This window comes from Aethalodelphis obliquidens, unplaced genomic scaffold (assembly GCF_003676395.1).
Source record: "Aethalodelphis obliquidens isolate GAN/ISIS:26980383/991018 unplaced genomic scaffold, ASM367639v1 scaffold116, whole genome shotgun sequence".
Lineage (NCBI taxonomy): Eukaryota > Metazoa > Chordata > Mammalia > Artiodactyla > Delphinidae > Aethalodelphis > Aethalodelphis obliquidens.
Window position 1 is genome coordinate 1222560 of NW_020838060.1, and position 13130 is coordinate 1235689.

Sequence of the window (13130 nt, forward strand, 5' to 3'; positions counted from 1 at the left end):
CGGCAACGAAGATCCTGCGTACCGCAACTAAGACCTGAGGCAGCCAAATAAAATATAAATAAATAAATATTTAAAAAAAGAACATCAAAATAACGCCATTCACAGCAGCATGGATGGACCTAGAGATTGTCATATAGAGTGAAGTCAGAAAACAGTGAGAGGCCCGTGTACAGCAAAAAAAAAAAATCAGTATCCAGGAGTAGTATTGTTGGGTCACATGGTAGTTCTATTTTTAGTTGTTTTTTTTTAAGGAATCTCCATACTGTTCTCCATAATGGCCGTATCAATTTACATTCCCACCAAGAGTGTAGAAGTGTTCCCTTTTCTCCACACCTTCTCCAGCATTTATTGTTTGTAGATTTTTGATGATGACCATACTCTCCTATGTGAAGTGATAGCTCATTTTAGTTTTGATTTGCACTTCTCTAGTAGTTAGTGATGTGGAGCATCTTTTCATGTGCCAGCAATCCCACTTCTGGGCATATGCCCAGAGAAAACCATAATACCAAAAGGTAAATTCACTCCAATATTCATTGCAGTAGTATTTACAATAGCCAGGACATGGAAACCACCTAAATGTCCATCAACAGGGGAATGGATAAAGAAAAGGTGGTACATATATACAATGGAATATTACTCAGCCATAAAAAGGAACAAAATAATGACATTTGCAGCGACATGGATGGGCCTAGGGATTGTCATACAGAGTGAGGTAAGTCAGAAAGAGAAAGACAAATATGGTATAATATCACTTATATGTGGAATCTAGAAAAATGATACAGATGAACTTATTTGCAAAGTAGAAATAGAGTCACAGATGTAGCAAACAAACTTATGGTTACCAAGGAGGGAAGGAGGGAAGTGGGATGAATTGGGAGACTGGGATTGACATATATACACTACTATACATAAAATAGATAACTAATGAGAACCTGTGTATAGCACAGGGAACTCTACTCAGTGCTCTGTGGTGACCTAAATGGGAAGGAAATCTAAAAAAGAGTGGATATATGTATGTGTATAACCGATTCACTTTGCTGTACAGCAGAAACTAACACAACATTGTAAAGCAAATATACTCCAGTAAAAATTAATTTAAAAAAAGAGTGTATGGGGCTTCCCTGGTGGCGCAGTGGTTGAGAGTCCGCCTGCCGATGCAGGGGACACGGGTTCGTGCCCCGGTCCAGGAGGATCCCACATGCCGCGGAGCGGCTAGGCCCGTGAGCCATGGCCGCTAAGCCTGTGCTCCGCGACGGGAGAGGCCACAACAGTGAGAGGCCCGCGTACCGCAAAAAATAAAAAAGAGTGTATCAACTTCTCTTCCCATTTTTTATTCTGAAAATATGGTTTTCAAAACACAGCATTTGTGCATACTCTGTGATGGCACCTATTATGTTTTATTCTGATCATTTCTGTGTCTGTCTTTGTCATTAGTCTGTGATCTTTTTGAGGCCAGGGACTTTATCTTCATCTGTGTATACCAGGAATTCCCATAGTGCCTAGGATGTAGTTGAGGCTAAATAATGCTAATTCAATGAATGAATGAAATAATGACTAATTGAGTGAATAAGATACCCATCCTCTTACTTTGCCTCTATGTTGACCTAGCCACTCCATTTTGACGTTAGGAACTGTCCTAAGACATGAAGGTCACTTTAGTAAGGCTGTGTGTGTTTGTGTGTGTCTGTGTATACACTATTTCCTTCAAGTCTGTATGTGTGGCTCTATTTTGAGATCACCAGATTGCCACCCTCCTTTCTAAAGGATATATTGGTGAATTTCCTTTTGCATATCCTTGGGGACACCAAGCCAATGTGTCCTGTTCTGCCCCTGCTTCCACACCCTGCCACGTCACCCCAGTACTGCTATGCCAGGAATGTTACTGGGGTAGAGTGGCTCTATGACTCAGAGGCCACGCCAGGGATTGACTGGGAGTGGAGGCAAAGACAAGGTTTTGGGGAAAATATGGAAAACACCCCTAGCCCCACTTTTTGAATTTTGCCCTCATCCATTCATATATTCAGGAGCATGTACTGGGCACTGCTCTGTGCCAGGCACTATTCTAGATGTCTGAGATATAAAAATGGATAAGATGTAATCTTTGCCCTGGAATGTTCACAGTCTTATGAGGGAGACGAACAAGCAAACAGACTGACATAATACAAGGTGGTAGGAGTAATAGTAGCTATTTTCTGGTACGTAAAGGAGAAACAAAAACCCCTAAGAAGCTACAAAACAGGGGTCTCTTCTTTCAGGAGGGCTGAAATCTAATTCATAGATCAAATCCGAGGGAGAAGATCCCCCTGTTGACTTACCGCCTTGGTAAGTCAGGGTTTTATTGGTCTATTTCCAATTTTAAAATCAGAATCATAAAATACTTCAATGTAACACAATCCCACTGCTATGGAATTATAAGTGGTAATACAAGCATTTGAAGTTTGTCTATCTTCAGTACCTAAAGGAAGATGAATAACCCAGCAGGTGGCAGCAGGGAAACAATTATTTTAGATCTTGACGCAGGGGGTAGAAGGCAGAGGTAAATGCTTGGAGATATTTTCTGGACGTTCAGGTCCTATGTTCTCTTTCGAAGACCCAGAAGACATCCGGATAGAGGATAACCAGGCCCATGTTGGGGGCTGCAATACCTAGGATTTTTCCTCCATTCCTCTTCATGTATTCATTCCACGAATAATTATTGAGCCCCTACTAAGTACAGACTTACGTCATGGGAGGAGCTGGAGATACAAGGGTGAAACACAGTCCTTGCTCTCTAGCAGCTTACAGTCTGTTCAGAGATAGTCAGGTCTTCGTATCCCCAACGGGGTTCATAATCTCCAGGGTATTTTGTTAAAATTGAGCGGGGTTAGTACGAAGACTAGACTAGAATGGGGAATTTCTCTGAGTCTCCATGCCCTTTGGAGCATAGGTAACTGAGAGAGACTAAGGGCCTGGATCACAGGAAGATTGTGTTAGGTTTCTGATCGCCTTCCGTTGCCCTTTTGGACAGCTCTTTATTCCTATGCATTTATCAAATAAATGGACATTATTCGTTCATTTATCAAATATTTACTCAACTCAATCACTGTGCCCAGTATTGCGTTTGAGGCAAAGTGTAGATCTGTTTCGAATGTCATTCAGAGGAAGGCAAGTCATGCACGCATGTTAAACTAAATGGTAAACAAGGCAGTAAAGCCGGAAGAATACTTGGTGGAATGTGTTTTGTGATATTCGACTGTTTAACGTCTTTGACTTGACACCGGCGCTTCTATCGGGAGTTCTTCCTGGGCTGTGAACTGAAAGGGTCAGCCCCGCGTACTCAGATCCCCTGCTCAGACTTCGCAAGCTAGTCTCTTCAAAGAGTCGAACGTAGATTGACTCACCCAGGCACCGTAGACAGGGGCGCGCCGTCTTCGACCTTTGGATTTGTTAGGGCGCGAGGGACCCGCGTCATGTGACCAGGATCAGCCTCCTGATTGGCTTGATTTCTCTGGGGCCCTCCCTCCTCCCCTATTGGATGGGATGGGCCGCGGAGAAGGTTGGGCGCATGCGCGATGCCTGAATTGCTTTGGCCACCGGGAGTGGAGCGGTGGGGTTGGGCGATAAACTGGCTGTGGCTAGGGAGGAGGGGGAGGGGCCACTCGCTCCGCTGGGACTTCTCACTCTCCACCTTGTTCTTTTAGGTGTGGTTTGGTCCGGACGCGGGGTCCCGGCAGCTGGCTTGAGCTTCCTCTGTTGTGAAGGGGGAAAGTAGCTCCCGCGGAAAGCGGTTAAAGTTGCGGAGAGGGTGCGAGACGAGAGTTCTCCCCCATGCCCGCCGAATGGTGCGGCCCTGAGTTGGTCCCGGAGCCGGCGCGACGTATCTGAGAGAGGGGGCGGGGAGGCGGCCCGGAGAACGCGGGTTCTGTGAAGAGACGTGGGGAAGATTCGACTCCGAGAAGAGGAAGAGGATTCAAAAGGAGCGAGGCCGCTGAGGGGGAGGGGGCTGCCAAGATGGCGTCGGCCTCCTCTGGGTCGTCGGCGGTTGGGTTTTCATCCGCGGATTCCGGGGTCCCTCCCTGCACCTCGTCTTCAGGTAATCAGGGCGGAGCGTGGGCTGGCGGCTGTTGACAGCTGTGCGATGGGGGGAAGAGCGAGGCCCAGGAAGGGCACCTGTAGTTGGGGATGTCCGAGTCGTTGCCGGTAAGGAGGACAGAGGACTAGGTTTTTCTAGCTTTCTGAGCTGGCAGGGGGAGTGTGAGGAAAGGATGGATTTGACTGAGAAAAGGGAAGCTGTCAGGAACATTGGCTGGCTTCGAGGAGACCGGGTTGAGGGCTTTGAAGGAGTAGGGTCAGGAAGGGATGGAGATTGACGGTGGGGGTAGGAAGGCAACAGAAAGGGAACCGAAGGGAGTAGAGAAAAGTAGAGTAAATGGAGGCTTCGTAAGTAGGGAGGAATTACGTAGTGTGAGAGGCAGGTAGAATCCAAGTTAATTGCGGGATTAATTGGATGAAACTGTGGAAGAGAAGCCATGGGACTTAAAAGGTATGGAAGCGTTATGGGACGCTTTCCATTGCTGGGGAGTTAGGGAATTGTGGATTTTGTTGGGGGTGGGAGTTATTGGAGCCGTCTTTTTAGTCACACCTTCCCCTAATGCGTCATTCCTTCTCACTTCGTGCCCCCCGCCCCCAAACACGCGTGCGCTCGCACAGATAAACGTACAATTTTATCAAACATTCTCCTTTGGAGACTCCCATCTCTAGACTACCCAACTTTGGGAAGGAATGGGAGGTTTTGAAGAAAACCTTAGGAATGTGGGAAATCAGGGCTAAAAGACCCTGAAAACAGATGGAGAAGGCGGAACGGTGGCGTCTCGAATTGCAGTAAAGGTTAAGGGAGGTGATGCTGGGAATTAGGCCTGAGAAGGATGGGGTGGGGGTGGCTCTCAGTGCTGTGGCGAATATTGCATAATAGGAAATGGACTGGAGGAATGATTAGGCACGACATTGGCACTTGGAGAAGGGAGCCAGGGAATATAGCTCAAAGTGGTTAGAAACTATTGAAGATTGAGGAGGGCTGAGAAGCCCACAAGAAAAGCAACAGATTGTGTGTAGGAGGGAAAATGTGTGGTGTTGGGGTTTGTGTGTGTGTGGGGGGTAGTTTGAGTCAGAAACTGTTCTAGAGCTTCCATCAGAAATGTCTGGGGTTCCACAGTGACTGTTGCCTCTACACTGTGGACGGGAGAGGCTGCCACATGATGGATGCTTTACCTGAGACATTGACATTTCCTTAGGCCTGGGATTGCATCCTTCCCATTTTGAGTTGACTAAATAGAGGGTTCCACCTTTCATATTCCAGTTCAGATGAGCAAATACTTGGTCACAAATATCTTTTTCCAAACTGCAGTTTTATTTATGTACATCTATTTTTAGTTTCTTGAGAGGTGATTTTTACCTTTCCTGTAAAGGATTAGCAGGCCAGAACAACTCATGTTGCATTCTAAATGTGAAGAAGGATAAAGTTAAAATGACAGTGTTTTTAATACAGTAGCTCCTCAATTTAAAGCCTCTTCTCCCGCTCCCCCAGTGCTGAAAGAAGAATGGTTGTGTACAGTCGTTAAGCAGACTTAACTATCAAATCAGGTATTAGAAACCAGGTTGATCTTTTTTTTTTTAAATTAATTTATTTTTTATTTTCGGCTGCCTTGGGTCTTTGTTGCTGCGCTCGGGCTTTCTCTAGTTGCGGCCAGCGGGGGCTAGTCTTCGTTGCAGTGCCCGGGCTTCTCATTGCGGTGGCTTCTCCTGTTGCGGAGCACGGGCTCTAGGCGCACGGGCTTCGGTAGTTGTGGCTCCTGGGCTCTAGAGCGCAGACTCAGTAGTTGTGGCACACGGGCTTAGTTGCTTCGCGGCATGTGGGATCTTCCTGGACCAGGGCTCGAACCCTTGTCCCCTGCATTGGCAGGCGGATTCTTAATCACTGCGCCACCAGGGAAGTCCTACTATCTATTTAAGATGTCACTATTTGATATTTTTGTATGTTTTTATATTTTCTGCCAGATCCGAGGACTAGCAAGATGTAATTCAGATTGAATAAATGTTTTTTGCTATTGTGTTTTCACCAGAAAATCAAATATCAGATTTTAGTGGACATTACAGCTCCTTGGCTTTACTGTGTTCATATGTGAAGTCAAGATATATAAAAATGGCTAAAAATAAATAGCTTAGATTCCTTTTTTTACTTTCGTTTCTTAACACCGTCCTTTTCTGCTTCTTTGGCAAATACTGAAATGGATTAAGAAATTAAGAAAAATGCTCATAAATATTTCTGAAAACATGGGATTATCTGTGTGCAGATAAGCATTGTTGACTTTTTGTTGTATCTGCATGTTCACTTAGGTTTTGGCTTACTGAATTTAATTTAATAGAATATTTCATTTCAGGGATATGTTTTTGAAGAGGATGTTTGATTCTGATGCAAAAAAAGCTACTGAGAATGTGTTTTATTTGTGATTGGAGGGGAGTGGTGCTCTGTCCGGATGGTACCAGGGGAATGAAGACATTGGCAGGAATAAACAATGGTTTATGATTTCCTAAATTGTTAAAGGCTAGCTTTGTAGAAATTCAAGGTAGGACTGTGTGTGTTTGTGTTTTAATCATCCTAAAACCAAGTTACTGTCCTTAGGTGTTTAGCTGAACTCAAATATTGGTGAAACTGAAATCCTAAAGGCAAGATTCTCTGGCAGTGTTGAAAGTGGATACAAAATAAGAATGTCAGGATTCAGGGACAGATTGATGTTTTAGATAAGTCACTCATAACCTTTGGAGGCTCAAAATCTTTTGGCATTCAAATTAGGAAGGACAGGTAATTTAGAACGGTTGTTCCCTGCCAGTATTAAACCCCTGTCTATATTATTTCACCATTAAGTGAGAGCTGGTCTTTTAAGCTGCTGACAAGTGAAATACAGAAGGTAGAGCAAAGCATTCGCTCTGAGAGATATGTGAGAGATGTCTGAGAGATCTTTTCCCATTGGAGTGATTACCATGTTTGGATTTGTGGGAGGGAGGCAATTATAAATGAATATCAGTTTACTGCAGCCATTATCATGTGCTTGTTCTTAAACTTTGGTTAAGAAAAGGTGATGCAGTTTGCTGTCTGCTGTTGCATGTGTTAAAGGAAATGTATTCCCTCTCTTCCTTTCCCTCCTATCCTCATTATTTGGACAGTGGCACCACTTAAAAAATAAAATCAGCCCTGATAAGGTGCTGTTGACAGTGCGACCATCTGTCACACCAGTGTAGGAGAGCCCCCTGTCTGCAATTTGACTAGTCCATCAAGAGTTTGAAATTCAGCCACTGAGTCCCCTTTTTACCACCAGGAAGGGAGTGAAGAGTTTCTGTTTTGGAGACTTGATTTGAAGTTAGTGGAGGAGTTAAAAAGTAAAGTTAGAGTGTTGAGGTGTCCTTTGCTCCCCTGAAATAAGAGCTGTGTGATAAAATCATGTGTGACTCCCCTAAGAAAAAGCACTTGAAACCTTAGAAGATCATGAACCTATAGCTCCTTTTGCTTCAGACCAGAACATTTCTGAAATTGTCACACATCACCAAATGATTTTATCATGAGCACAAATAAATGATTTGGAGGTAACTTTTACAGCTCCTTTCCTGACTTTCCCTTAACTAGTGAGGGAGACCCTGGAAGACACAGGAGAGAAGATTTTTGCTTGGAACTTTTGTAGTAGAGCCAGTCTTATCAGTCCTTGATTCTGGTGGCTTTGTTCTTCTCAGCAGAGCTCCACAAGTAAATAAATGTATGCTGTAATCTGATAACTCCAAATGGTAGGGGTTTTTTGTCTGTGTTCTTTGGTACAGTGTAGGCCATTTGCAGACTGATCTCTTTCCTTTCAATTCTTCCATACTAGTGAAAAATAAAGCAACTTAAGCCACTTTATTGGAGTGAGAAACTGAAATTTGGAAAGGTAAAGATAGAACAGAATGCCATGTAGGCAGAATATCACCAGGTTCCGTTTTGATTGGTATTTTATAAGTAGGGAGAGATTTTTCTTTTTGCTTTCTCTGCAGAGGGTTTACACCCACCTACCCCCTCCTTTTTTCTTTTGTCCCCTTGGTAGTTTCTGCCGGAAAACTGACATTAGAATGTCATTGTTTTTAATTATCCATTTATTTCTGCCATGGCTGCTCAAGCCCACTGTCAATTATATAGACTTATTAGGTATCCAGTATCTGATATTAATTGGTAATGTGTACTTATAAGTTAGCTTTGAATATCAAAATACATATTATGTTTTGTTTGTTAATTTCTGTGTGCTGTTCTGGTTTGATATAAAACTGTTCTGATTAATAACTTTGCTTAAATATGTGCTAGCTACTAGCTGTTAAATATTTTATCAGTCTATTTTTCTTTGATAATAAATAATGGAAACTATAGCCTGTGAAGTGAACAACAGCGATAACACCAGGCCAAATTCAGAACTGGGGAGAAGGAAAGTGTGTGGGGGTATTTTGTCCTTTAAACTGGATATTTTCTTTCCTAGAATTTTGGGATATTCTTACTTGACATGAAGAAAGCAAAAAGACCAAAGTTGTCAGTTTCTTCTCTCTCCTTTTTACTGGGTGTATCCTCTTGATCAAGGATACAAGTATGCTTCAGGAAGTATGCTGTTTCTGATAGCTCAACAGAGAGAATTTCTGTTTCTCTGTGTTCCAAACCCCAGCCCATCATTCAGTCTCAAAGAGAGAGTGTTTGGACTGATGGTGTTTCCTAGAGGAAACCCCTTCCTAGTTCATTTCCCCTGTTGCCCTTCACTTCTCCACCCTTTCCTATCAAAAGAGAACATTGTTTAGTTTGTACATATGTGTTGGTTCTGTTTCATTCATATCTCCTATGAGCTTCTGTTGTTTCTTTTACTGTTGTTTTGTTTGAAGTGAACTTTTTTCCCTCAACCCCTCCATCTTTTTAAACTTTGTTACTGATCATTTTTCTTTCTCCTCCTGTGAAATTAGTCTGTTTGTTTTTAATGGCTGTATACAATATGTATTAATTTTTAAATATCTGATTCCCAAAAAGTCACCTAATTGTTGGAGTCTGAAGAAGACTGGTAAAAAGAGAGAGAAGGGCAGATTCCTTGTAGGGAGTTCCATATATCTTATTATTTGCCTTGTGTACTAAACTGAGCAATATGGAGTTAACCAAGAATAAGCACTATCCCAAAGGATCAGTAATGTTGATGGGGAGTGGGCAAAGGGAAGTTACAGGAAGAGAATGGGAAGAGGTTTTTTTTTTTTATTTTAAGGATATATAAATAGCTTAGAGTATATTAACTTTTCTGTGCACAGTGTAGGTAAACATCCCTGGTAAACTCCAAGTTGTCATTGACAAGAACCTGTATAAAAGGGATGGCAGAGAAGGAACTTGGCCGTATCTCTTATTGTCTTGCATTAGTGTCTGGGAGGTGATTGAAGTGCATTGTTGAGGTAATTTATGCTCGTTATGATATCATTTAAGTTACTTTCTCGGCTCAAATATGTACATTCTAAGCCAGCAATATCCACTGCTTTTTTTCAAGATAGATAGAACCAGGTTTGGAAATAGAATTGGGAGGTGGTGATCTGCCAGAAATCTCAACTGCTTCTTCGTTGTGGGTTGGCTTATCCAGGAGACTCGGGTCTTTTAAAGAAGGACTCAGATTTTTTCACAAATTTCAATCAAAATTTTACTGCTAAGAGATACATATTTGAGGCCTGAGAACCATGAAATTTGGCTTATAGAACTAGAGGCAAAAATTACCACTAGGGCTTCCCTGGTAGTGCAGTGGTTATGAATCGCCTTCTAGTGCAGGGGACCCGGGTTCTAGCCCTGGTCCGGGAAGATCCCACATGCCACGGAGCAACTAAGCCCGTGCGCCACAACTACTGAGCCTGCGCTCTAGAGCCCGCGAGCCCCAACTACTGGGCCTGCGTGCCATAACTACTGAAGCCTGTGCACCTAGAGCCCGTGCTCTGCAACAAGCACTGCAATGCGAAGCCCACGCACCACAATGAACAGTAGCCCACACAGTAGCACCACAACTAGAGAAAGCCCGCATGCAGCAACGAAGACCCAACGCAGCCAAAAATAAATAAATTAAAAAAAAATTATCACTAGAGGGAAGTGTAGAGATATTTTAATTTAACACTCTCATTTTACAAATTAGGAAAGTGAGATTCAAAGACATTGTTAATAGTGGCAAAGACTTTGCATAAAGTCTGTATGTTGTCAAGATGGGTCTTAATAAATTTGCAGCTCATTCCTTGCTACTTACTTAGTTGGCTCTTAGCTGACCAGGTTGGCTCTCAGCTGACCCCAGGACTGGTAGATCAAACTGCTTTTGAGCTTTTGTTTCTAAGAGCATCCTTGCCTTTCTCATTTTTTCTAGAAGATCCTTAGGAAAAACTGACACCTGCTAGGAAATAAAATTTAGCTCTTCTCTAAGATGTGGCTTGGTTTTCTTAATTGGCTTGGTTTAGTTCTTATTGAGGGCATAGTAATAGTGCCTTTTTAAAATTTCCTTTTAACACTATCTCTTAGAGCTTTGTGCTCAGCAGTACTTCTCATTAGGTAGGCTGACACGTCAGACATATTTGTGAGTATTTTCATTTGGATAACATATTATGCCTCCTACATGCAGTGGTATAATTAAAATTCAGTATTTCAAGTTAAAGAGGACCAGAGAGCTTGTTTGAGATAGTCCAGCAAACAACTGGGCTGATGGCTTTTGTTTTTTTGTGCAGGTTTTTGCTTTTGCTCTTTTTTTTTTTCTTTTGAAATCTCTGGCTCTCAATATTATCAACCAAGAGACCCTCTAAGAATTAGCATTTTGCTTCCAAAAAGCCTGCTTGTCTCTTTCTGCTTTATGTAGGAATTACTGACACATTTTTGTAGTAGTATTGGTAGGTCTCTGGAATTGCTTCTCTATGACCTGTTCGGGCAAAACTCGTCTGAGCAATGCACATCCGGCCAACTTCTAGCCTCCCGAAATTATATGAGTACTTCAAACATTGAAGTCAGTCACAGACTGCCTCTTAGTTTCTCATCTGGTAGATGATGTCATCTCATCTCCGTCGGAAATGCTTCTGCTCTGAAAGCACTGGGAGAGGCTCTGGTATTAAGGCCAACTCTGTTTTGTTCCACACACTGAGAGCAGGGCGGGGGAGGGGAACAACAACTCATATTTTGGAGCTATTTACTGTCTGAAAATATCTTTGTTTCAATTATCTCCTCTTTTAAGGCCTTGGGTACCTTTTTCATCACAAACACAATTTAGGGTGGGGCCAAGGACAAAAATGGAGTGCTTCCTTGAGACCAGTACAGAGTTACTCAGAAAAATTTTCTGTGACATGGTATGATGATTCAACTTTGTATTTTAGCAGGAATTGATTGGGTTGTTTCCACTTAGGCACTTGACTTGGCTAGTTCAGCTGTTGTGAAATTACTTAGTAACATTAAAGATTTCTCAGCTAATTTTCATAATTTTGAGGCTCGATCTTTATTTTTCAAGTATACAGGAGATCTGCTGAAATTAGGTATACATGTTTTATAGGAGAAAATTGATATTCTGAAGGATATGAAAGGTAAATTCTTCAGAGAGAACCTCTTATCCTATGTGCTGATATAGGTTTGTTTCAGGTTGTATAGGCATCTCAAAGTAATAATTAATAAAGAATGGGAGGGAGTGTATAGGAGTCATGCTTATTTGTGGCTTGGAATTGTCAGCAGCTTTCTAGACATCTTTTCACATTTTTCCTCTATCTCTGCAGCATCATAATATGTTGTAATGAGCTTGAGTTAATGTGTGGGGAGGGGATTGATGGTGGTATGTGTGGGACTGTTGAGCACTAGTTTACTGGGAAAAATGGTTATAAAACAAAGATAATAAAGCCATTCCCGTGTATCTCTTTCCTTTAATTGTTAAATTATCTAATTATTTGTTACAGAAAATTTATATAGATAAGGAAAAATAGAAACTTAAACTTACAATATCAACTTAATCCCACTATCCAGTATAGTCGTATTTTAACATTCTGGTATATAATCTTTTGGACGTTTTCTATGTATATAAATACATGTGACTTTATAGGTAAGTGTTTTAGAAAAATATTGCATTATGTAATTTTTTACCTTTTTCCATTCAGCAATTTATTGTGACATCCTATCCATAAAAATAATGGATTTTATCCTACACATAAAAATAATGGTTGTATACTAGTCCATTTTATGACTGCACTACAACTTATGTCACCTATATTGTTCATTTAGATTCTTTCCCATTATATCTACCCAATTATAGTTATTATGTACAACGCTACAATAAATATCTTTGTATATATGTCTTTGTCCACTTGACTATTTCCTTAGGATAAATTCTCACTTCTGGGACAAATGGTACATATTTGTTTTTAAGGCTTTTTGCTAGATATTACCAAATTGCCCTCACAAGTGGAAGACCGTCAAATAAAATGTATACACAGTCTTTTTTAAAAGGATAGAAGCCTGCATGCAAGGAGCTTTATACCTGAAATTTTTTGGCCTATCTGAAATCACTCCAGTGTGAAATTGTTTGGGTTGCAAGTTTTGTGATCACTCCTGGAATTTTTCTTTTTTTTTTTTTCCCTGGAATTTTTCTGCCTGAGCTTCTCCTTCTGTCTCTTTTTTTGACATTTACCTAGAACTGCAGAAAATCATCTAACATTTCCCAGTATGGTACTGGGGGTCATCAGGTCAGGTCCTGTTAATAATTTTAAACTTTAGCATTGTTGTGTGTTTTTTGTTTGTTTGTTTTTTTAATGTGCTTATTCTGCTGTTAAGCAGGTAGAACCCCAGAAGTAAGTGATAATTTTCTGTTTTTCCTCGTTTAGGTTTCAACTTTCTGTGCTGTGGGGTCAACCGTAAGAGAGGTAGAACTGATGTGTATTTGTGCTGAAGAAGCATGAGTCCTTGTAGTTACTAGCAGCCAACTCCTCTTCCCCATAACAATTGCAGACTTTTTTTTAGTAGTAGTGCATGGCCTTCTGAGAAGGCTGTGGATGTCTTGCAAGCATTATTTCACTTTAGCTCCCATTTCCCTCTGTCCTCTCCAAAAAAGATGCTGTCTTAACCC

At 41.6% G+C, this 13130-nt stretch overlaps 1 protein-coding gene across 3 annotated transcripts in view; it reads left to right on the forward strand.

Annotated features, from left to right (window-relative positions):
• The first annotated feature begins 3603 nt into the window (after positions 1 to 3603).
• Positions 3604 to 13130, forward strand: part of PIP5K1A (phosphatidylinositol-4-phosphate 5-kinase type 1 alpha) — a 44290-nt gene continuing 34763 nt past the window's right edge. The window contains exon 1 of one of the 3 annotated variants that reach the window (XM_027097756.1): positions 3604 to 4072. In XM_027097756.1, the coding sequence (XP_026953557.1) occupies positions 3991 to 4072 (82 nt within the window). In that variant the 5' untranslated portion in view covers positions 3604 to 3990. The remainder of the gene's footprint in view (positions 4073 to 13130) is intronic. The other 2 variants (XM_027097757.1, XM_027097758.1) reach the window with 2 other exon arrangements.